Source organism: Xiphophorus couchianus, chromosome 13 (assembly GCF_001444195.1).
Source record: "Xiphophorus couchianus chromosome 13, X_couchianus-1.0, whole genome shotgun sequence".
Taxonomy (NCBI): Eukaryota; Metazoa; Chordata; class Actinopteri; order Cyprinodontiformes; family Poeciliidae; genus Xiphophorus; species Xiphophorus couchianus.
Window position 1 is genome coordinate 19,484,335 of NC_040240.1, and position 25,448 is coordinate 19,509,782.

The 25,448-nt window shown below is 36.8% G+C and overlaps 2 protein-coding genes across 5 annotated transcripts in view; both read right to left on the minus strand.

The window, feature by feature from the left end:
* LOC114155762 (gastrula zinc finger protein XlCGF8.2DB-like) overlaps positions 1–25,448 on the minus strand; it is a 723,567-nt gene that overhangs the window by 689,439 nt on the left and 8,680 nt on the right. The window contains exons 1-2 of one of the 3 annotated variants that reach the window (XM_028035831.1): positions 20,278–20,541; positions 17,536–18,669 (exon numbers count right to left, since the gene is read on the minus strand). In XM_028035831.1, coding sequence (XP_027891632.1) covers positions 17,880–18,669; positions 20,278–20,285 — 798 coding nt within the window. In that variant the 5' untranslated portion in view covers positions 20,286–20,541 and the 3' untranslated portion in view covers positions 17,536–17,879. Of the gene's footprint in view, positions 12,798–17,535; positions 18,941–20,277; positions 20,542–25,448 lie in introns of those variants that run through there. The other 2 variants (XM_028035830.1, XM_028035829.1) reach the window with 2 other exon arrangements.
* Positions 1–25,448, minus strand: part of LOC114155785 (gastrula zinc finger protein XlCGF57.1-like) — a 338,725-nt gene that overhangs the window by 304,684 nt on the left and 8,593 nt on the right. The window lies entirely within an intron of this gene.

Genomic DNA, 25,448 nt, shown 5'->3' on the forward strand with positions numbered 1-25,448 from the left:
TCAAACTTTAAATAAAAGTAACATTTACAGTAAGTAATGTCTACATGGATGAAGTATTTCCAGTGATCATATATAGTGTAGCTTATGTAAAAAAGAGGTAATTTAATGTTAACTTTGGACAAAAAGTTTGGCTCTTTCCTCTTTAATTTGCCCGGGATCCTCGACGAGCGACGGCGCGCTGCTAAAACGAAACAACAACAAAGCGTGTTGACGTCACAGATCGCAGAGTTTAATCTCATACAAAGCAATGAACAACAAAGCTGCAGAGGAACAGAGATATGCATTTTCTCATAAAAATAAAGACAGACAAAGGGGAAGACAGACAAACACAAAACAAAGACAAACAAAAAAGCAAAGACGTCTTTGGAGAGAGAGCCAATGCAAAAAGGCAAAATGGTGGCCGCTCTCTGACAATTTAGTGGTGACACTAAATTTTATACTGAGTGGGTGTTTTCCTATTTAATTTATGCATTCTAGGCGTTCCTCTTGTTAACCAACTGGAAACTCCCTTAGCACTCAGAGAAACTTGGAAACTCCCCCTGATCTACGCAAAGATCAAAGGACCATCTGCCTTCTACCGAAACAAAAGAGCGGATCGCTGGCCCTAACCCCCTGTGGCTCCCACGGTCATTCTGAGTACAGAACGATCCTGAGATAAGACCTCACAGATACCTGAGAAATCTAAAGTCTCTGTCTCCCAAGGAAAATGCTAATTTTATGGCTTCGCCTGTGGCCCGGCCTCACAGTGGGGGTCCCATTGAGAGATCTCGCTTAATCTGCATTTGGTTCCTGTGTCTCTGAATGCTTACCCATCTGGTTTAGTTTTAAATGCTCAACACAAACCTGTTCAAAATAAGAGTGTTCCATATATCTTTTAAGATTAACTGTATTAAGCATTAAAAATAATCATTTTTCCTTAACACTTACTGATCTGCAAATAGTACAATACACACAGAGGACAGAAAATAGCATTAGAACAACAAAGCTTGTGGAGAAAAAAGAGGTCTCACTTTAACATGTTTGTGTCGCTTGTATTTTTGGTTAAAATGTTTGTTCTTTATTCATTGAAGTTACTCATGTTGGGTAGAGTATCCAGATATTTTACTCGGGTAATAGTAGGAATGTTTAATAATAATATAACTGAAATAAAAGGAAAAGACATGGTGCAGTAAAAATACTCCCCAGATTATTTTTCTACAGCAAATGCAAATGAGCATTTATTAACCTTAACTAGTGATGACCTGCCATGTTTATTCCAGCTATTTGAAATTATTTATTCTAGTGTTTTTTAAGTCACAAAGAAGTAGACACTCCAACAGTGAGGTGGAGTACTTAGTTCATCATTGCATGTGTATTTAGTTCATAATTTGATGGTTCAATCTGGTTTACAAGCATGTTTCTATGAATCACTTGCTTGCATACATAATCTATCTTTCTGCATGTCCAGATATTTTGCAGCATGATGTCAAAGAGGAAGAGACTCTTTATGGCCAAGAGAGCAAATCCGGTTTGGACCAGGGCCAACCAGAACCTCTGCAGAGAACAGAAGAGCAGGAGGAGCTGGAAAATCAACAGCCTGAATATCAACAGGTAAAAGAGGAAGAGGAAGAACTCTGCATCAGTCAGGATGAAGATCAGCATGAACTGAAACAGGAGACTGAGACCTTTATGGTGACGATATTTAGTGAGGAAAAATACAATAAAGAACCAGAACCAGATGGAAACAAACATGACAACCAGGATCAGGAAAAAATGGATAGAGATGAAGAGTTGAAACAAAATCAGAAAACCACAAATAAGTCAAAACGAAAAGGACACAAAAAGATGCACCGAGATAAAAACCTGTATTTTTGCAACATTTGTGAAAAATGTTTTTCTACTAGTAGCAACTTAAATATGCATTTGAAAATTCACACAGGTGAGAAGCCTCACTCATGCCTGACCTGCGGAAAAAAGCTTCAGTCAAAGATGTCATATAAAGCTACACACCAGAATGCAGTACTTGTCGAAAAAGTTTCAGCCTCAAAATAACTTTAAGTAGGCACATGAGAATCCACATTGTTGAGAGGCCTTTTCAATGTTTGACGTGTGGGAAAAGCTTCAACGAGGAACAGCAGCTAACGCTCCACATGAGCAACCATGCGGATGAAAAACCTTTCCAATGTGTGACCTGTGGAGAAAGAGAAAGTAATCCTAAAAGAACATTTAACTGATCACCTGAGAAGCCACATAGGTGAAAATCCCTTCTAATGCATGATCTGCGGAAAAGGTTTCAGTCTACTGAGTGATTTAATTGATCACATGAGAATACACAGAAGTGAGAAGCCTTTTCCATGTTTGGAAAAGGCTTTACTACAAAAACTCTTTTGAACAAACACCTGGGAGTTCACACAGTTGAGAAGCATTTCTCATGTTCCACCTGTGGAAAAAGCTTCAGGCAAAAGATTTCGTTTCAGTGTCACAGGTGTAAAAAATCTTTCAGCATTAAATGTAGTTTGAATAAACACATGAAACTGCATGCAAGCTAGATGCCTTCCTCTGTTGCATCCTGGACGTATAACATTTTTAGATGAGCTGTATTTTGATTAAACTTCATAGACGTTGAGGTATAATCATTAGTGATTCTTGTTAAATTCTCAGCTGGAGTCTTTCAGCTCATCCTTTCACTTTATGATCAAACCACGTTCTTTATGCCTCAAAATTGACTAAAATATCCTGCCTCTGAATAAAGGACTTAAAGTTATCTGAGAAATATGATCTTCTGCAAGATCTGATGGAGATTTTAACATGTTGAGGATGGAACACAGCGACTTTTCCTGTATTTACAACACTGCATGGATTTTAATAAGCCAGCATCAGGTCACAATATAAACTCTAACAATTTCCTTCGTCTTACAAGTTGCTCAGAGGGGAGTGCTATATTGTCTACCTGCAATCACCAGATATGTTGTGCTTAACATAAAGGGGCCAAAGTGTCTGATGTGAAAGAACAAAGGGATCCATTTATATTTTGTAGTTTTTTATTGCAGAACTACAACCTAAAAACCAACTAATTCTTGAGAAATAATCCATTTGTTAAGCTATTCAGATAAACAAGTGACACAAAATACTTGAGAAATGTTTATATTTAACTAACAACTAGGCCTGTCACAATTGCAAATTTTGCTGAGCGATTAATTGTCTCAAAAATTATTGCGATAAACGATAATATTGTTTGAAGACCTTTTTACACTGATTTAATGGAAATGACGTAATAATGCATGTGATTTCCTGCCAAAGATAGATACACTTTTGTTGGGTAAATTGTATTATTAGTATTATCAAATATTCGTTGTATCATGTAGCCTTGTAGTTACATTTAGATAATGTTTACTTATATGCTTTTACTCTTTTACTCTTAGTATAAGTAATGTTTCTGTGTGTTAAATAACTCTGATTCCTTCCTAAGGCTTCCTTGAGAGAGAAAGAGAGGTGACAGATATTCTCAGCAGGACTCTCTGAGAGATGGAGGTGTTAGTTGCTCCCAGCAGAGTTTTACAGTACTACAATAAACTCTGCTTTGTTCTTCTTTGTGCTACAAAGCCGTTGCTTTGAAGCTATACAACGTGTCCGATTCGACACCGTGCCTGGAGCAAAAGGGATCTAGAGTGTAGATAACATGTGTCTAGATAGTGAATGTTATTAGCGCTGCAACCATGTGATGAATTGTTGACCCCACCCCTTAGGGTTGCAATGCTCAGTGTGAGAGGGTTCCTAAAAGCAATAAAAGAGAGGAGCAGACAGATGTGTTTCAGAGCAGTTTGGAGATTTGTAACTGAAAGCACATCTCTGTCTGCTCTCCTCGCGAGAAACAAAGAATCTAACTCTCTTGTCTTTCCTGTGTTTGTTTAATAGGTATTTAGACCTGACAACTTTATTTTCAAAAGAACACTTAACACTGGAACTGATGAACAAAACAAAACAACCAAAAACGAAAATAAAATGGATTCTCAGTCTCCATTAACAAAAAACACACTTGGAAAAAAACCCCTAAACAACATAAAGTAAAAGTGGAAATAAATACTGCATTCAACCAAAAGATTATGAAGTGTGTATATTATGTTGCCCTTCAGTAATAATTAGATTTAAATAGAGAAGATGGGCACATCGACTACCTGATGCAATAGTTCACACTACATGATTTTTTGCTCCTATTTTTCCCCTTGACAACAATCTTAGAACGTTGGTCTTTCTAAGATTGTGTGGTGTGTTATGGTAGATCGTCGTTACAGCTCCGATCCAAATCAGGGTTTTTCCCTGACTGGGAGAGTTAATGCAGCCTGTTGAATGTGACAGGCAGCCAATCAGAAAGCGCAGATTCTCCTCCTTCTGAGGGGAAATTACAGAGGGGAATCCCAAACAGCTGACACGGCGCAACCCGAAGTCCAGCGGACATTGGAGATGATACGTGGAAACAACATTAATGTTTATTCAACATGCAAAGAATATAGAAATGACAAGGGGAGGAGTTGGAGCGAAATTGTTACCGCAGTTGATAAACCCGGTAACTTTTCAGCTGTTCTTCGTTAACGTGACGTAAACAGGTTATAATGATTTTCATTCAGTCAGGACTTTACGCTGACACTAGTTACATGCATTGCAGGTAGATTGTAGTAAAGCATTGATTAATGTCTGGTTTTAAAATTAGTTCACTGGACTTGTAGCCATTATTTTGTGCCCATTGTTGGACACCACACGGCAGGACCGAACCGATCGAACCGTTATACCAAGGATTTCTGTCGGCTAATGTGTGGTCTGTCAGGTTTTGAAAATGGGCCGACAATCGGCTGGCAGCTCTAAGATCGTGTAGTGTGCGCTGGGCTTTACACTGAGGAAATGAGGAAGGGAGGATCAGTGGAGAGCACCGGTGTTGAGCCTTTTTTTCATTCAGTGTCATCAACAGAAAGAGAAAAAGGACAGAAGAGACGATAATGCCGATAATTAAAATGATGTCGATAGTTTTAATTTATTGTACGATTAATCGATTTATCGTTTATCGCGACAGGCCTACTAACTAATTTTCATGCAGACATTCTGTGTTTCTATGTGCACTAATTGGGTTTCTTAAAGCTGCTTTCTAATTCAAATGTTTTTTTCCATTGAAGTTGCTTCCATGGATTTCCATTGTTTTGTTTTTTATTAAAACAGTCATGTCAAGAATTGAGTAGACAAAGCATCATTTAGTTTTTTACACAAGTTGAAAACTAACTTTGATTTTAGTCTTTTGACATTGAAAAATCTTAAAAGAAGAGCTTATGTTCTTTCAGATATAAGTTGTCATTTTGTGAAATTGTTTGTGGTCACTACTCATCAAATCTTAACTGTCTAATTTTAATCATTGCTGCTGTTGCTATGTAAACTAAATTAACAGTTTATTTGCATTTTTGGCAGTGTACGTTTTGAAATCTGTCAAACAATCTCACTTTCTTAAAAATATTTTTTTCTTGTAGCTTTTTGCCTGTTATATTGCACAACACATGGTGAAAAATCTTTTATTCATTTAATCTTTGAATCAAGACTAAACGTACAGTTGTAAATACAGATAAATGTTAAGTGAATGAAGAAGATATAATTCAACTTTACATTTTACTCACAAGTTGGTTGAACATAATGATAGAGTAGAACATGTTAAATTGACTATTATATAAGGATTATAGGTACCGTTTCTTTTTTAGTCACTTTTGTAATGTAATTTATACATTTTTAATATCTTACACAATTAAAATACATTCTTGGGGGGGATCACGTGATGCATGCTGCGGATTAGTCGTGAGTTTTTCGTCTCCTCTCTGGGTCGAAGTAAATATATAATTTAAGACAACAACCCACCGCGTGAACTGAAACAATAGTTGTGGTAAGATTCGACATGTCTCTAGATAATTTTTTTGTACCCGCTGCATCGAGCAAAAAGAAGAAAGGAGGTCCGAAAGGTGGGGCTAATGCTAGCATACCCGCAGCTAGCCAAAACGACCAAGACGATGTGGCTGAAGACATGGAGCAGGGGAGCATTGAGAGTGACGTGGAAGAAGCTAACACTCTAAAAGAAGACATCATAGTAGAGCGAGTTACCAAGAATATTGAAGAAATACTGGACAGAAAAGTAGCTGCAATTCTTAAACCAGTCTCTGAACTCGCAGAAAAATTCGACAGCATGACGCGGCGAATGGCTGCTGCTGAACAGCGCATTTCTGATCTGGAAGACGTAACAACAAAAAGCGCACCTAGAATGGACGGCATGGAGAAAACTATTGAAAGAGCACTGGAAAGGCTGGACAGCCTCGAAAACCAAAGCAGGCGCCAGAACATTAAGATTATGGGACTAAAAGAAGGCAGAGAACCGGCGGCTTTTTTCGAGGAGTGGATCCCTAAAGTCCTGGGACTGCAGCAGACACCGATAAAAATCGAAAGAGCCCACCGCACAGGACCCCCGGCCGGGCGAAGTGACCGAGACCATCCACGGGCAGTCCTGGTGAGACTCCACAACTACATCGATAAACAAAAGATTCTCAACGCTGCAAGGAATAAAGGAATAATTCAAGTAGAAGATCGCAGAGTCTCCTTTTACCAGGATTTTTCTGCGGAAATTGTCAGAAAGAGACAGGAGTCCTCAGGCGCTCGGCGACAGCTGCGAGAGGCCGGTGTCAGGTACGCGTTCCTGTTCCCTGCGGTTATCAAGATCTTCAACCAGAATGGGACGACCACATCCCTATCTGACATGAAAGAAATTAACGAATTCATCAAGACACTTCATAAATGACTTCACATGGACCTTTCCACACGTTCGAGTGGGCATAAAAGACTGAGTAATGATGAGAGGTAAACACTGAACACTCGTAAGATAGGTACCTTAACATTATTCGTAAGTTTAAATCAGATCTGCTTATACTGTTTTACAAATAAGAACGTTGTGTTGAGATGAAACATCTTCATTATATTTCACATTCGTATATCCACGGGGGCTTAATATTCAGACCCAGAGAGGGCAGGATGCTTCATTCTTCTTTTGTTTTTTCTTCTGATCTTGGTTCTTCATAGGATCCCCACACCTGCTGTACCTTAGAGTTAGGGTATGACAAGTTCGTTATTGTTATTTTTTTATGTAGTTTGTTATGGTTACTATTTCTTTAGAATCTGGTCCAAGCTTTGTGTAATGTTCGAGTTTTTGCTTGGAACTTTTTTGTTGGTTTGTCAGCACAGAACACAATTTGAGGCAGGCATGTTGCAGTGTAACTTTGTATTTTATTTTATTGATGTCTTTTTAAAAGACAGCATTAAGTAACACTAATATAGATGAGCATTAAGGTTTGCACATGGAATGTAAAAGGTTCTAATAATGCAATAAAAAGGAAGGCTATCCTAAATAGTTTAAAAAAGGACAGGAACCAAGTAGCATTTCTACAAGAAACTCATCTCACAGATGAGGAACATAAAAAATATTTAAGAGAATGGGTAGGACAAGTCTATTTCTCATCATACTCAACAAATAAAAGGGGGGTCATAATCTTAATACATAAAAATCTCCCTTTCACAGTTTCAGACACATTCAAAGACACCCTTAATCATCTTGATTAAGGGTATTTTATATGGAGAGAGGTTTTTGCTTGGCAGTGTATATGGCCCAAATATAAATGATGAGGATTTCTTTGCGGTCCTCCTCAGTCAAATTGCTGAGATGGATTGCCCAAACATACTTATCGGTGGTGACTTTAATTGTTCTTTATGCCCTCATATGGACAGGTGCCCCCCCCAAAACACCCAGTCTAAAAATTCTAGGGCTGTAAAAAATATCCTAGAGAAACTGGATTTAATGGACATATGGAGGCATTTTAACCCCTCAATAAAAAGTTTTACTTTTCACTCGTTGCCACATTCAACGTTGACACGCATCGATTATTTGTTTATCTCGAATCATTTGGTCCACCTCGTGGAAGAAACAGAGATAGGAATTATTTCCCTCTCTGACCATGCTCCTGTTAGGCTGGCCATGCAGCCACCCAGACCACTGGATCGCACAGCTTCCTGGAGGTTAAATAGATTGCTGCTGCTAAATGAAGATTTTACAAAATTGCTAGAAGAGCAGACAGACTTCTTTTTAGAACTCAATGACAATAGTAATACTGACCCCAGATTAGTATGGGATGCTTCTAAGGCTTATATGCGGGGTATAATAATATCATATTCCAGTCGTAAGAGGAAAGAACAATTAGCAGAACAAAATAAAATTGAAAACAAAATTAAAAAATTGGAAGAGGAATATATTTTATCCAAATCAGATAAAATTCTAGGGGAACTCAAAACAGCCCGTGCCTCACTATCTGATATAACAACAAAGAAAGCTGAAAAGGATATATTATTTGCGCAGCAAAAGTTCTTCGAACACGGTAACAAACCAAATAAATATTTGTCAAGATTAGTAAACAAATCCCCTGGCACAAACTTTATATCCTCAATTCAGGACGAAAACGGTCGTCGTTATATGGATAATAGACGCATAAATGAATGCTTCAAACAGTTTTATGAAAAATTGTATTGTTCTGAAGTAAAAAAAGGTGCACTAGAACATGAACTGCTGGATAAATTAAATATACCACAATTGGCACCAGAACAGGCAAACATATTAGCAGGACCTATAACAACTCTAGAAATTGAAAAGGCCATTTCTTCACTACAATCTGGTAAATGTCCAGGTGCTGATGGATATCCTGTTGAATTTTTTAAAACCTTAAAAGGCAAAATTAGCTCATTATTACGAGTCTTTAATACATCACTTGAAAAATTGAAATTACCTGATACCATGTATATGGCAAATATTATTGTAATCCCAAAAAAAGATAAAGACCCAGAACAATGTTCGTCATATCGACCAATTAGCCTGCTTGGTGTAGACATGAAAATTTTATCCAAAATTTTGGCCACTAGACTGGAAAATGTAGTTTCCAGCATAGTCAATATAGACCAAGCTGGCTTTATAAAGGAGCGCCTGTCATCAAATAATACTAGACGACTTATTAATATCATTCAACACCTTAACCAGACACAAATACCAGGCATCATTGTTTCAATAGATGCTGAAAAGGCCTTCGACCGTGTCGAACTGGAGTATATGTTTGAAGTGTTGAGAAGATTTGGACTGGGAGAAAACTTTATAAATTGGGTAAAAATTCTTTATAAAAAACCCACGGCATCGGTGTTGACAAATGGCCTCTTATCTGCACCTTTTGGACTGAGTAGGGGGACGGCGCAGGGAAGCCCTCTCTCCCTGCTACTTTTCTCCTTGGCTATAGAGCCACTTGCAATTGCAATTAGACAAAGCAATGATATTAAAGGTATATTAATAGGAAAAAAAGTGTATAAAATATTATTATACGCTGATGATATACTGTTAACTTTGACAGACCCTGTGAAATCTATCCCGGCTCTGATTGACTGTGTCAACAAATTTGGTAAGATATCTGGGTACAAGGTAAATTACGGAAAATCAGAAATAATGCCTTTAAACACTATTGACCAGGGAGAACCAACTTTCATCAAGCCATTTCGATGGGCTCCTACAGGATTAAAATATCTAGGAATACACATTACACCTAGAACTAACCAGCTGTACTCTGAAAACATCAATTCTATCATTATTCATATTAAAGATAAGTTGCTGAGATGGAAGAAGCTCCCCATATCTTTTTTGGGGAGAGTTAACCTCATTAAGATGATAATTCTCCCTAAGTTAATTTATCCAGTGTCTATGCTGTTTTTGTTGATTGACTCTAAAGATTTAGCTGAAATCAATAAAGCAATATCAGAATTTATTTGGGCAGGCAGGAAACCTAAAATTAAAATGGAGGTTTTACAACTTCCCAGAACCTTGGGTGGATGGGGTCTGCCCAAGGTTGAGAACTATGTACTGGCTATACAAGCAAGAATTATTTCACTGTGGGCTACCCAAAAACACGCAGATCCATGGCTTGAGATTGAGGAAAGTGTTTGTAAACCTTGTCGCCCTATAAATATGTTAAATAAACAAAACAGAGAACTGCCACTTATGGTCAAAGATAATTTTTTAATTACTAATACTATTAAGGCATGGGGCATTTTGAGGAAAATGTTTGGTCAGAACAAATATTTTTCATCTCTGACAACACTGGTAGATAATCCGGATCTGACAGTAGAGGGCGCTGGACCTGATCTCAGGTCTTGGCAAGAGGCTGGCATTACTAGAATACACGATCTATGGAACAATGGGAAATTCAAGACATTTGAGGACTTAAGAACACAATATAACATTGTCTCCAGGGATTTTTATAAATATCTTCAAATAAGGCATTACGTTAAGGCAAAAATGGACTCACTTGAGTTCCAAGGGGATTATTATTTACTTGAAAACAGTATTCTCGATTGTCATAAACGTGGGAGATTTGTGTCAAGATTCTATGCTAAATTACAAGCCCTAAAGAAAGATAATATGGAGAATTTGAGATCAACCTGGAACATAACTCTGAAAAGTACAATTGATTCAGAAGCATGGGAAGACATTTTGACTCTGCCTTCTAGAATCTCAGTATGTAACCGTTACAAAGAAATGCAATATAATATCTTACATAACATATACATATCTCCATATATATATAGCAAGTACACACCAGGAAGCTCTCCAAATTGTCCCAAATGTAAAATAATTACAGGGACTAGAATTCACTGTTTATGGGAGTGTAAAACTATAGAGGCATTCTGGCGAGCAGTATGTCGAGAAATTAGCTCCGCTATAGGACAAACACTTCTCCCTAGTCCAGTCCTGTGTCTCCTTGGGTTCATACCCAGTCATCTGGATACTCACAAAGAAATTGTGCAATTTCTATTGATGTTGGCCATAAAATCAATAATGCTTAAATGGGTTGGTTATGATGCCCCTTCGATCCAGCTATGGAAAAATTTACTTTCTGAAGTTATTGTATTAGAAAGATTGAGATATTGTATGAATGGGAAATTTAATGCTTTTAAAAAAAGATGGGAACATATTCTTGAATACTTCAAAATTCCAAAATTAAAAAACCAGTAATGTGAATCCGAATGACGTGTATGTATAAATTGGTTATGTTTCTCATATGATGCTGTAATTTATGTACATGCCTCCGATTTTGACTGTCTTGTTTTTTGTATCATTGATGTATAAGTTTTGCCCTGTTATTGTTCTTTCTTTTTCTGTTTTTGTATAAATGTTCAAAAATACATAATAAACACAATTATAAAAAAAGATAAAAAATACATTCTTGGTAATTTCAATTTGAATATAATCTTGGTGAATAAAACAGATTTGTCCAACTAGCCTAAGCTTGGTTTCACTGATGCATGCAGCCACCAACTACACCTTTAAACGAGTCACAATCCACAGCTAAACTGGGAAAAAAAAAACATCACAATGGGAAATTTACGTTATTATTACATAAAAACCACAAAGTCTGGCATTCACTCTGACTCAGGATTTCTTTCCTCAATCAGAAACATAAAAAATAATGCAAATAATAATGAGTGATGTTTACATTCAAATACAGAAAACATTAATCCCAATCCTAGTAGCTGTAGTCTACTGTCTTCAGGTATAATTTTAAAGATATTAGTAAAAAAAAAAAACAGATATCCAGAGGTCATCTGAGGTTATCATCAATATTTTCAAAGCAAAAGCAGCAAAGTGACTTTTTTTGCTGCAAAAATGTTTGACAGCAATTTTGTTAGATTTGAAGACTGTGGGAGGAGTTATGGAGGGGCAACTTCACTCAGGTGTAATTACAGAATAAGACAAGTTACAGAGCAACTTGGTACTTGAGGTTCACATTAAATAGTCTGACTACTGTGAGTTCTCATGTGAATATATAAACTCTTTCTATGGGTGAAACCTTTTAAACAAGTAATACATGTGAAAGGTTTCTCACCTGTGTGAATCCTCATGTGAATATATAAACTCTTTCTATGGGTGAAACGTTTTAAACAAGTAATACATGGGAAAGGTTTCTCACCTGTGTGAATCCTCATGTGAGTAGCTAAATTACTTTTCTGAGTGAAACTCTTTCCACAACTAATACATGTGAAAGGCTTCTCACCTTTGTGAATCCTCATGTGATTAGCTAAATTACTTTTCAGAGTGAAACTCTTTCCACAACTAATACATGTGAAAGGCTTCTCACCTGTGTGAATCCTCATGTGATTAGCTAAATTACTTTTCAGACTGAAACTCTTTCCACAACTAATACATGTGAAAGGTTTTTCACCTGTGTGAATTCTTGTGTGTCTCATCAAAGACTCGTTTCCGGAAAAGATTTTATCACAAACCGTACAAGGATATAAGTTTTTCTTTAGGTGAGATTTTTTGTGCTTTTCTTGTTTTGGACCTTCAGTAGTTCCTTTTTGCCGTATGGTTTTCTGACATCTCTTGTTTTGTTTCTGCTCTTTGTCTCTCTTTTCTCCTGGTTCTCCAGAATTGCTTCCTTCCTCAACCTGGTTCTCATCTTCTGGAAAAGCTTGAGAGATGAGTTGGTTCCGGTTTGGTTCTGTTTCATTGTTGAGTTTTCGTACATCAGAAGGAGTCACTAAAATGTCTCCAGTTTCGTGTTTCAGCACAAGCTGCTCTTCATCCTGACTGATGCAGAGTTGATTCTCTTCCTCTCTGAACTGTTGATCTTCCAGCTCCTTTTCATTTAAAGTGGACTTCCTCTTCTGGTTGCTGAGCTTATTGAGAACCTCCTCTTTACACACACAGCATCGTGGGCGATCTGGACAAGCAGACAAACAAAAGTTTAAAAATTTAAGTAAAAACCAAACACTTCACTTTAATCACTTGGTGCATCTGAACAAGTTTTATTTTGTTTGAAAGTTAAACAATGTCCCTTTGACGGGAGCGGAACTAGGTTTGTGTAACAATAAAACATTTTGTCAGAAATTTCAGAAAATATGAAAATAAAATAATTTTAAAGATTACAACTAGGGCTGGGCGATGCATTTTCAATGTACGATAGTTAAAATGGCTATATCGCAACTATCACGTATAAATTGTTGTTCAAATAATAACCTTTCACCATCAAATTCACTGCGAGAATGGTTTATCCCACACCCTATGAATGCTTCGTACGTGCATTCATAGCACCCTCCCCCCTCTCAACATGAAAATCTTCTAACAATCACGCTGCGCGGAGAAAACAAATAACATGGTGACAGCGAGAGTTTGAGGCGAGCGGCTGAATGAGACGGTAACTGAAGAGGAGTCAGATGAACTAGTCTAGCTGGATGAATAATTTGGCAGTGGCTTGGATTTTATATGGAGGATGTCGAACAAAATGAGGTAATTTGCGTAACATTTTATAAAACTATTGCCACACAAGGTTGTACCACAAATGTATTTCCCTCCCTAATCAGACTATTCTTTTACATGTCGTTCATAGCTGGTAGAACTAGTCTGTTAAAGTGAGACCTGGAAATGTAGGTAGGATTCATTTAGTGCTATGCAATGGAAAAATAACTCAAAATTTCCCATTTTTTTTTATCGCGCTCTGTCAACTAGTCTTGTTGCCATAGCAACTAACAACAACACAACTTTATATATCAGGTTTCAGCCCCAAAACCAGTAAACCATTACCCCCACATAGAACAGAACATTCAGTTCGTTACAGATTTGGGTTTTTAGGCTTGATGTGTGTAACAGGTGGTACCATTAGGTGTCGCACTCTCCACAGCCTGAGCCTCCATAAAAGGGAAACTGGAAGGGTGGTGGCCAAGCGTTAATTTCCTGTGTGTGAGACCAGGTGTGTGTTGGGCCCATGCTGTTTGCTGGCTATGGTAGGTTGGAGGGAAACTGTTTTAAAGTGATTCTCTTAAGTAAGTTGTGCTGATTTGGTGTTTTTATACAGGGCTGCATTATTAATGACGTTCCGGTGGTAGCGTTACCTGGGCGTGTGGTTGTTCGACGCCGCAGGTAGGTTTAAACATTAGTCTCTTAATCAGAATGAATTGTATGTTTTTTTCTATTGTTTTTATCTGGTAGGGCTGCACCAGATCTGCTAGACCAAGGTTGATCTTAGAGTGCTGGTTAATGCGATGAATGTATGCAGTGTTTTTAACGTGTTTTAGATTGACTTGATTAAAATGATTTAATAAGCATTTAGTAATTTTTGTTTTATAGTGTTGACACTGCATCCTGCTGTCCTTTTAGAGGTTTTTTTTTTTTTGTTAGTCCGCCCAGTTAGGATTGTGAGGGTGGGCTAACAACTTTTCATTTATTTTTTTGTTTTGTCCTCCGTTTGTTTTTGGGTCACTTCCCAGAATTTCCATATCCAATGTCTCTGTTAATCTTCAATAATTGAGACCCGATCCTGTTTGGTTTGATCTCTAGTTTGAATTGCATGTGATCATGTTTGCAGTGTATCAGGTGCATCTTAAGTTTGCAGTGAATATTGTGGTCAATGCGGGTGAAACTCATGCCCTGTCGCGGGAGCGCGCATCGCTCTAAACTCTCGCTTATTGATGAGAAAACGGACTGAAATATGACCAAATAGAAAACTTTTAAAGATATTCGTAACATTATCATATTTCTTAACCATGTAAGCCATAAAACGGTGGGTTTTATTTCACAGATTAATTGAAATAAATACGTTTTTTATAGCTTTATTGAGACATATGAATCCAACGTTTTTCAGTCAGTGTCTGATAAAAATGTTCTCCGCAGATGGTTTGAAATTCCCCGATCTTTTTTCAACACCATAATAGCTTAAAGCATTACAAAGCAGGGGCCCATTATGTAAAACATTTGATATCATCCTTAACTGTCTAGTCTATTAATGTAGGGGGATGCATTTTAATTTCTGAGCCTGCCAATATTAACTCTTTAATTTTTATGTTAAACCAAAAAAAAATGGTTTTGCATGCTTTACATTTAGCAAAGATGCATTGTCAGATTTATTTCCTTCAGTATCCTTGCAATAGCGATAATAAAGAAATAACATTTTCTACATAATCACATTTGTTCCCATAACTGCTGGCATAAGTTTTATATCAATAGGATAACATTTGACAAAAATAGAGAGGGCATGCAGATATAGGCAGGCTCAAACTCCATATTGCCGTAAAATGCATCCCCTGCTAACATGGAGAAATAAATAGTTAAGAGGGATTTTACCTTTTCTACATAATGACACTTCTTCTCTGTGCTACAGCTATAAGTTTAATATCAACAGGACAGTAGACAGGGGATGCAAATATTGGCAGGCTCAGAAATTAAAATGTATCCCCCTACATTAATAGACTAGACAGTTAAGGATGATATCAAATGTTTTACATAATGGGCCTCTGCTTTGTAATGCTTTAAGCTATTATGGTGTTGAAAGAAACATCGTGGAATTTCAAACCATCATTTTCATCAGACACTGAGAAACGTCCGAGTCATATGTCTGAATAAAGCTGTAAAAACCGTATTTATTTCAATTAATCTGCGAAATAAAACCCACCGTTTTATGGCTTACATGGTTAAGAAATATGATAATGTTACGAATATCTTACAATTTTGTCTCGTCTGTAATATTTCAGTCCGTTTTCTCATCAATAAGCGAGAGTTTAGAGCGATGCGCGCTCCCGCGACAGACATGCGTTTCTCGGCGAAACACCTTTTAAAACTTTATTTAACCCAGCATGAAAACTTTATTTAACCTATTTTCAACTATCTCTATTCTGCATCACCAGCAAAACGTAAAGGTGTTTCATACCTATACGGTGTAAGATTATCAGGGGAATCCGGGAGAACAGCAGTCTGGGCTGATCATCCATCTCTTCCTCGGACTGGACGATGATTTTATAAAAGTCCGTTAAAGTTTCTTCAGCAGCAGTTAGCTGCTCGTTGATTAACTCTCTCTGGGACTAAAGTGAAGACAGAGTTACTGGAAACACTCAAATATTTGCCAAATACACCAAACCCGTCTACAAACTACATTAAAACTGAAGAAAAGCTAACGCAGCTAGCCGTGCTGTTTTCATTTCCTGTGTGTTTCACGGTGGCTCCACTGAAGGAACACTAAACAGACTTTTAGTTCCGCTTTGAACGAAATGATGTCTAATCCTCCTGCAGTCTTAGTGTGAGGATCAGGAAGATCGGATGTCACAGTCAGACATCTGGGAAGAAATGGGGGCGTCCCGCTTTCACATTAATACAAAGGCGTGTTAATGTTATTGTAGGCAGAAAAAATAAGTATATTTTGCCAAAAAACTAAATTTTAAGATTAACCTATGAAAAAAAAAAAAAAAAGCAATTTCTGAACACCAAAAGTATATAAAGTACTTCACCCCCTTGGATATTTTACTCTTTTATTGTCTTACAAATCATGACTAAATTTGGCTTTTCTGTCAAAAAAAGAAAACAGAGTTACTGCAAACACTCAAATATTTGCCAGATACACCAAACCCGTCTACAAACAACAATTTAACTGAAGAAAAGCTAACGCAGCTATCTGGGCTTTGTTTTCATTTCCTGTGTTTCACGGTGGCTCCACTGAAGAAACACGAAACAGACTTTTAGTTCCGCTTTGAATTTCCTAATTCCCTCTTAATCTGAAACAGACTATATAAGTAAAAACACATTGAATGATGTTTCTAATCCTCCTGCAGTCTTAGTGTGAGGCTCAGGAAGATCGGATGTCACAGTCAGACATCTGGGAAGAAATGGAGGCGTCCTGCTTTCACATCAACATAAAGGCATGTTAATGTTATTGTAGATAGAAAAAGTAATACATTTTCTAAAGTCTCTACACTGGCTCCCTGTAGCTCAGAGAATAGTTTTTAAAATACTTTTAGTTTATAAATCACTGAACCTCTTAGCATCACAATACATTAAAGATCGGCTGCTGTTGTATCAACCTTCCCGATCACTCAGGTCTTCTGGTTCTGCTCTGCATCCCCAGAACCAGAACCAAACATGGAGAAACAGCATTCAGCTTGTTGCACTATCGCCGTCACGCCAGAAGGGGGCACACATGTTGTTCGGCATAGAGAGCTGTTTTCGAATAAATCAAGTCCCGTTTGTATGTTTGTTACCACACCAAGAAATAAATGTGCAGCTTCCCAAGAAACCCTCTACTGTCTCTTGCTTGCTGCACCACACAGCTGTGAACCACAAAGGGAGTTAACCCTGAAGTATCCAACCACTTCAACCTTGGAGCGAGAAGGAGCTCCCCTGCGTTTCCCCCACAGTTTGGAGATGCAGCAGGAAAGATTAATATCGAGTTCCTATAAATCTAGACTAAAATCCCTCCTGTTTAGTTGCTTTTCAACCATATTAAATTAAATATTGACCAACATTTTGATGTGTAACCATGGCAAAATACGTTTGCTAGTTTTGTCAGTTATTGTGTTTTTAATCACATAAAGTACTTCAAACTGCAGTTTTTTTAAACACTATTTTTTATTAGAATTTTTAGAGGAATCATTCATACATTTGTTATATTCTTAAGAGTGATGGAAATATAATTCACACACATACAGTCCAGGTTTGCATGGGTTCCAGTGATACACATATATTTGTATCTGAATAAACATTTGATTTAAACATTTAGGTCAGGAACAAATGACCAAACGGATAAACCAATCAATCATAAGTAGACAGAGAAAAGAAGGAGAAAATACACACACGCGCTTTCAAAATGATACTTCAGGAACCAATTACACTTCCACACACGAACAATTTTCTTTAATCTTATTTACCATGGTCACACATATCTCATATTAATTTTCTTCATCTATGAGTTTTCAGCTGTGTGAGTTCTCATGTGAATAGAGAAACTGTTTCTATGGGTGAAACATTTTCTGCAACTAATACATCAGAAAGGTTTCTCACCTGTGTGAATCCTCAAGTGGATATCTAAACTACATTTCTGAGTGAAACTTTTTCCACAAGTCATACATGTGAAAGGTTTCTCACCTGTGTGAATCCTCAAGTGGATATCTAAACTACATTTTAGAGTGAAACCTTTGCCACAAGTCATACATGTAAAAGGCGTGTCCCCTGTGTGAATTCTCATGTGACAAGTTAAATGACATTTCTGTGTGAAACGTTTTCCACAAGTTGTACATGTGAAAGGCTTCTCACCTGTGTGCATTCTCATGTGAATATCTAAACTACTTTTCAATGTGAAACTTTTTCTACAAGTCATACAGGTGAAAGGCTTCTCACCTGTATGAATCCACATGTGAGAAGTTAAACTTCTTCTTTCAGTAAAACTTATTCCACAAGTCATACATGTAAAAGGCTTCTCCCCTGTGTGAATTCTTATGTGAGTAGCTAAATTAAATTTTTTAGTGAAACTCTTTCCACAAGTCATACATGTGAAAGGCGTCTCACCTGTGTGAATTCTCGTGTGACACGTCAAAGAGTCGTTTCGAGCAAAGGCTTTATCACAAACTTTACAAAGATATGATTTTTTTTTTTGTTGAGATTTTTTGTGCTTTTGTTGTTTTGGACCTTCAGTAGTTCCTTGTTGCTGTTTGGTTTTCTGACATCTCTTGTTTTGTTCCTGCTCTTTGTCTCTCTTTCCTCCTGGGTCTCCTGAATTGCTTCCTTCCTCAACCTGGTCCTCATCTTCAGGAGAAACATGAGAGACGAGTTGGTTCCTATTTGGTTCTGTCTCCTTGTTGACTTGTTGTACATTAGAAGGAGTCACCAAAATGTCTCCAGTTTCCTGTTTCAGCAAAAGATGCTCTTCATCCTCACTGTTGCAGAGTTGATTCTCTTCCTCTCTGAACTGTTGATGTTCTGGTTCCTCTTGCTCATGTTTTATTTTAAAAGGTTCTGGTTCCCCTTTATCTATAGCTGAATTCCCATCCTGGTTGCTGAACTCAGTGAAACCTTCCTCCTCTTTACACACACAATTTTGTGGGAGATCTGGACAAAAAAACAAAAAAACAACCAACAGCTTATAAATTTAGGTAAAAACAAACTTTATGTTTATCCATTGATGCAACTGAAACAGGCTTTATTTCATATGAATATTAAACTTAATCAATGCGGATCTTCTGATGGGAAAGTCAATAGATGTGCATCATAATACAATAAAGACATTATTTTATAACATTCTGTTAATCTTCACCTTTCAATTAAATGAACTTTTCAAGGACCTTCATAAGGAAGGCAAGGGATGACAAAATTAAATATACCATACTTGTAAATTTTCCTTTAACAAAATATATCATGAAATTATGAAATGTTCAATTAAATAAATGACTTCTAAAATAATTAAATCTACCTTTTTAAATAATATATTTTAATTGTGAATGTAACTTTAAGAAAAACATATCTAAAATATATAATAATTTCATTGCATTCATTTGAAGTGTATTTGTATAGAACCTTTCAGCTTTACATGATGAAAACAAAAATTAAAAAAAAAAAGTCACCAACTTGAGAAACCAGTTAAAACCATTACATTTTGATGAGTGCCATCATTAAAATGACCATTACACATCAAATATGTTGGTCAAAGTTTATTATGGCTCTAAAGTAACTAAACAGGAGGGTTTTAGTCTAGATTAAAAAGAACTCAGTGTTTCAGCTGGTTTGCAGTTTTCTAGAAGTTTGTTCCAGATTTGTGGCGCATAGAAGCTGAATTCATGTTTGCTTCTGGGGATGCAGATCAGAACCAGAACCAGAAGACCTGAGAGGTCTGGAAGGTTGATACAACAGCAGATCTTTAATGTATTGTGGTGCTAAGAGGTTCAGTGATTTATAAACTAACAGTACAGGGAGCCAGTGTAGGGACTATTGAACTGGGTGATGTGCTCTAACTTCCTGGTTTTAGTCAGAACACCAGCAGCAGCGTTCTGGATCAGCTGCAGAAGTTGGATTGTTTATTTTAGTCAGACCTGTGAGAAGCTTCTTGCCTTATATAAATTGAAGTCAGTGGATTGTATATACAGGTAGTTAATTTTCCAATTTCTGAAACAGAAAAAAAATAGGAATAAACATCACTGAGAATAAATAGAAGTTTTTTCTTGAAATTGGGAGTTTTTACTGACATGCCTGCTTGCAAACTCATATTATGGGTTACTTGTAGCTTAGCTTAAAAACTATCTACTGTAAATAGTACTGTTCTAAATTTGTTGTCAAAACAAATGATTTTATTTAATTGTTCTCAAAAAACAAATGATTGATTTAATTACTGGAACACTTGCATGTTTATATTTCTTTCTCTTTATATGGCCATTCTGTTTTCTCTCCTCAACAGCTGCATCCAGACACTCCTGAACTTTTCCTGCCAAGCAACTAGGCATCTTTATAGTAGGTGTGTGCTTTTGTTTTACTCAACCTGGTAAACCTAACAGAGCCTGTCATGAATGTTAAGGCTAGTTAGCATGGACACCGACGACGGTGGATAAACGATTTTCCTGTAATGGTAAGTTGATTGACCGCGCCAAGACCCTCCTCCTGACTCTGATTGGTTGCTTTTGGTCAGGAGTGATGGATTTTTTCAGACGGCAATAGTAGCTCAGAAGGAGTGGAGGAGTTTGTTATTTTCACAAATTATATGTCTCATAACATAACGTCATGACATGGTGTCTTTATTTTAATAAATATGTAAAAAATAAGTGTGTTAGGGGTGCACCAATAAATCTTTACCAGTATCCTTAATTTTGAAGATTGGTGATCCGCCGACACGTGTGAAGCTGATTTCATCCACTGCTCTTATCTATCTCAGCAAAGATCTAAAAATCAACCACTGTCCTCTCCTGTTCTCCTGTTAGAGACATTTGATTGATAGACCGGCCCACCAGGTCATGTCTCCATGTTTGCAGTAATCAATAGTCACCTCACTGTTTCCAACCCACTGACTTTTTGCTGCATTTAGCAATAATCAGACAAAACAATCAGTATCAGCCAAAATCAGAATTGACAGGTCAGACGTTTTAAAGATTAGCCAGAAAACTGCAATTAGCGCACTCCTACTGTACATTTTTTAGATCTGTCAGAATTCATCCATTTTACTCAATGTTATTTGTCAAAAAGCTATTTGCAATTGGTGAGACGCTGATGAGCAAAGTGATGCTGTAATGTAATTTAGAAGCATTTTGTAAAATAGTAAGTTTACAACATGAACTGTTTCTGTGAGAGAGACTATATGGGACACCTTCTGTCAAATTTTAATCGGAGTTTGATGGATGATTGATTGATGACTAATAGATTTTGATTTCCGGTCACAGGATGCCCCTCCCCCACCTTTCCCACCCATCCCCCACCTTTCCCACCCCTCCCCCCACCTTTCCCACCCATCCCCCCACACAGATCCGTTTTTCCCACGCCTTCAGACCAGTATGAGTTGTAAGAATAATACAGGTAAAATATGGAAATTATGAGTTTTAAGAATAATACAATGAAAGTATGAAAAACAATAAGTGTTAGATAATTGAGAATAATATACAATATAGTATATTTAAATAGGATGTTGTAGTTACCTCTGGTTTTAAACGGAATATCCTCCTGAGACACTGCGGAAACGGGCTCTGTGAGGCAGGTTAAAAAAATCCTAGTTGGGTGATTCTCATGACCTTTGGGGTCAAAACACATGTTGTGCAAGGAAACTCTATGCCACCGACATCCTCTGACAAACAATCGATAACAATGGCGATCAATCTCTGGTTTTAAAACGGAATATCTTCCTGATCGGGTCTGCTATCAGCTCTTGGAATCTGCATATGTCACCACCCAGACCCCCTGCCATTGGTGCTTGTCTGTGTGTGTGTCTGTGTGTGTGTGTGTGTGTGTGTGCGCACCCGTAAGACTGAACACATACCTCTACAGAAAGCCTAGAGTTTTAACTGTTTTACTGCTTTATTTTATGGTAGCATGATTAGTCAGTGCTGACTATGAGTTTGTGATTTCCTTCATCACATAAATTTTAAACTCTTATAGATTTTTTTTCTGTAACACTTGCTAGTGTGCAACATGTCAGTAAATGTTCCTCGTTTGTACACGTACTTCTGAAGAACATGTGACAGACAGTAAACAGGCCTACTCAAATTTAACTTTTATCTTTCCGCAGTGAGAGAATTTGTCCAGACTTTTCCAGAATTTGGCCCGGCATCACTGTGAATAATTTTGTTCAGTTTTTTTTTCTTGCTGTTGAATCAACGCTGATCTTCCCACTGTTTCATGTTTTCTCCAAAATAGTAAATCTTGGTTTAAATACATTCGAAACTCAGATTTTTTTTCTGTAACACTTGCTAGTGTGAAACATGTTAGTAAAAGTTCCTCATCTGTAAATTTATTTCTGAACAATATCTGACAGGGACTAAACAGGCCTCGGTGAGGTTCCCTTGGATTTCTATTGATTTATTGAATGTGTAAATATTTATCATATAGTTTTTTTTCTTTTGGTGTTTGTTGCACAAAATCAAATATATGCCGGCTATCAACCAACAATTAAATCAGTGAATTTGTGTTTTTTCTTAAATACTCCCTCTCACTGAGACTTACTTACATCTTCTGACAACTAGCTTATAATAACTTATAATAACATTGACTAAGTTTGCTATTGGTACACTTTACCTAAAAATAAAAATTAAACATACTCACTACACAACCATGCTCCAAGAGTTGCTCACAAAATGGTGAATTGTTTTGTTACCTTTAAAATGATCTGCAGCTTTTGTTCCTTGATGCTGTCTGTTCACTAACAGACAGTAAACCTCTTGTAATTGATAAGCTTATAAATGATCAATGCGAAACATCAGTATGCATTAACGAAGATCATATCAGTCAGATTAAGTAAAATATCATTATACTCAAAGCAATCAAAATTATATTTCTCTGAAAGGTCTTTTTTTTCAGAGAGTTTAGACTGTATGAAAGGAATCAGTGAAATATACTATGAAATATTTTATCTGCTGCATCCCCATAATAAAACTTCAATTGTGAATTGAATGATTACGTTGCATCTAGATACAAAAGAATCAACCGTTAAGTCAGTAATCATACTGACTAACAAGATCTGATCAAACAAGAAACTTGACTACCTCAAGGGATTTCTCACATTGGAGAATAAACCGTCTGACTTTCTTTAGCCACTAAATTTAACCTTACCAAAGTTTTGCCTTGGAGTAAACAGGTACTGAGTTTGAAGCGTGGATCAGATGCCTTCAGCCATCTGCTAAAGCTAGACTCCGGCCTTCCTCACTGTAAAATAAAACATTAGACTTAAAAAAAGTTCAAGCGAACATCACTTAATTATCATCGACTTGTTGTTTGTACTCATCTTAAACAAGTGACAGGAACATTTGGATATATAAAAAAAAAGCTTTATAAGTTAATCTATTTAAGTTGAGTCCATGCAACAAGTAAAATAAAATAAAAAGTGAACTATTTGAAAGTAATGAGGATTTAGGGTGATAAAAGTTGAACATTTTAACATGTCCAGACACTACACCATTTCTGCTCAAGCAAACCAAAAGGTTTTGAACAGAACAACCATGTCAAATAATGAGACCGTGAATCTTTAATCTATGTAGCAAATATATTGCTGCTGCTGCTGCTGTAAGCAGAAAATAAAAGAAGTTTTACGGAGAATAATATTTTGGATGAGTTTAAGAATATTGTTTGCCTAAATCACACGGTGTAACTACGCTTGTCTTTTATATGTTGCAGTAATTGAATCTTTTTGAGGCAATTGGTTGTATAAATTAAAGTAAATACGACCTATTTTCCTGCTCCACATACTTAGCTAGTAATTTGCCAGTTAGCTTCCCAGTCTGAACTTCTGGGCAATGTCTTGATTCAGTCAAATCTTCTATCTCGTATCTCCTGAACTCTGATATTTTGCTCGCTGGTCTTCATCGTGCTTTGAATGCAGTATCTGGTTTCTCTTACTTTAACCCGCCCAACTTGCACCTGATTGGCATGTTAGCCTTTTGATTCCCTCCCAGCGAGGCGGTGCTTCACAAAGCAAACTGTTTGTCAAACTGTTGATCTGTGGCTGTTTTAGAAGATATGGTGACTGAGGTTTAGACAGTACTAGCCGGCTCATGCAGCTTGTTTTTACTAGATGGCAGTCCTAAAAGTACATATCTTTAAAATATGAATAAATACGTACAATTCCATAATTATTCGATCCAACGGTTATAGAAGTTTTGTAATAATGCAATTCATGTATTTTACATTTTCTGGACTAAAGGAGGATTTCAGTTCAACACCTGTGGTTTCTTAATGTAAGTGTTTCTGCTACTGGACAAGAAACAGGGTTAAAAGAGGATTTAGAAAGCAAAATACAAAGATGATAGTTGTTTTTACCGAGAGCAAGGCTGTGACTAGTTATCAGGACAGAACGAGACCTGTAAAACTGTTGGGCATCTGCTCCAATAATTTATTAATCTTTAGGAAATATTTTTGGACACAGCCATCCGCAGGAGCAAGATGAAGCAAGAACATCGCAACATCAGATGTATTTTTTCATCCTTATATCAGTGATTTAAAACTATTTTTTAATTTTGTGTCATCTTAAAGATGGAAAGAGTCAATTATTTTTTCACCCATGGAAAAGTGTAAAGTGTTTATTATGAGTAGGATTAACCAAGCTGAAGGAAAACAAAGAAAAAGGATAAATAAATATTCATTGATACAGAACCGAATCAGCAAATATGAACTTATGAAACTATTGAAACCTTCAAGAATTTTATGTTGTGTAAGATATTTAAGAAACTAAAACTGAATCTGCGTTCATGAATTTCTTTATTTGGTCATTATCTATAAAATACGTTTACCTTCTGTTTTGTTGAACACCAGACATCTCATCTCTTTCCCACAGTTTTTTTTCACTTAGTTCCACTACTGCAGTGGATTTTATAGTCAATGTTTAAAGCCAGCACAGAGTCTGAAGCGATGGAGGAAATTTACATCAATATGGAACCTGTTGGAAAAACTGCATCTAATCACATAGGTAAGAACAAAGTTACAGAGAAATCTAGTATGTATTGAATTCAATTTTGCTAAGGTTGAGGTTTTTGTTAAGGTTCAAGCAGCTCCAAAGAGAGGCTCTGCCTCCGTGCGGCTGTATGTTTGGGAATCCTGAATGTCTTACTTTTGGCTGAACTCATCGCCCTCAGTGTTCACAGTGAGTCTTGTTCTAGTCATCTTAAAGATGTAAAAAGAGTAAATTTTATGTTTCTGTTATATAAAAAAGGTCATTGTTCCCCTTTTGAAATCAAACTGACCAAATAGCAAGGGTTTAAAAAGAATAAAGCTTAGTGACTCAAAGTTTTGCAGAGAGGTGAAACATTACACATGAGTTTGATTCATTTTCAACAATGGTTGCATTTGCAGCCATTTATGTTAGGGTGTCTTTAATATCTTCTCTTTTTCAAACTATTTACCCAACGATTCATTGTTCAGTGTTACCTCAGTTTAA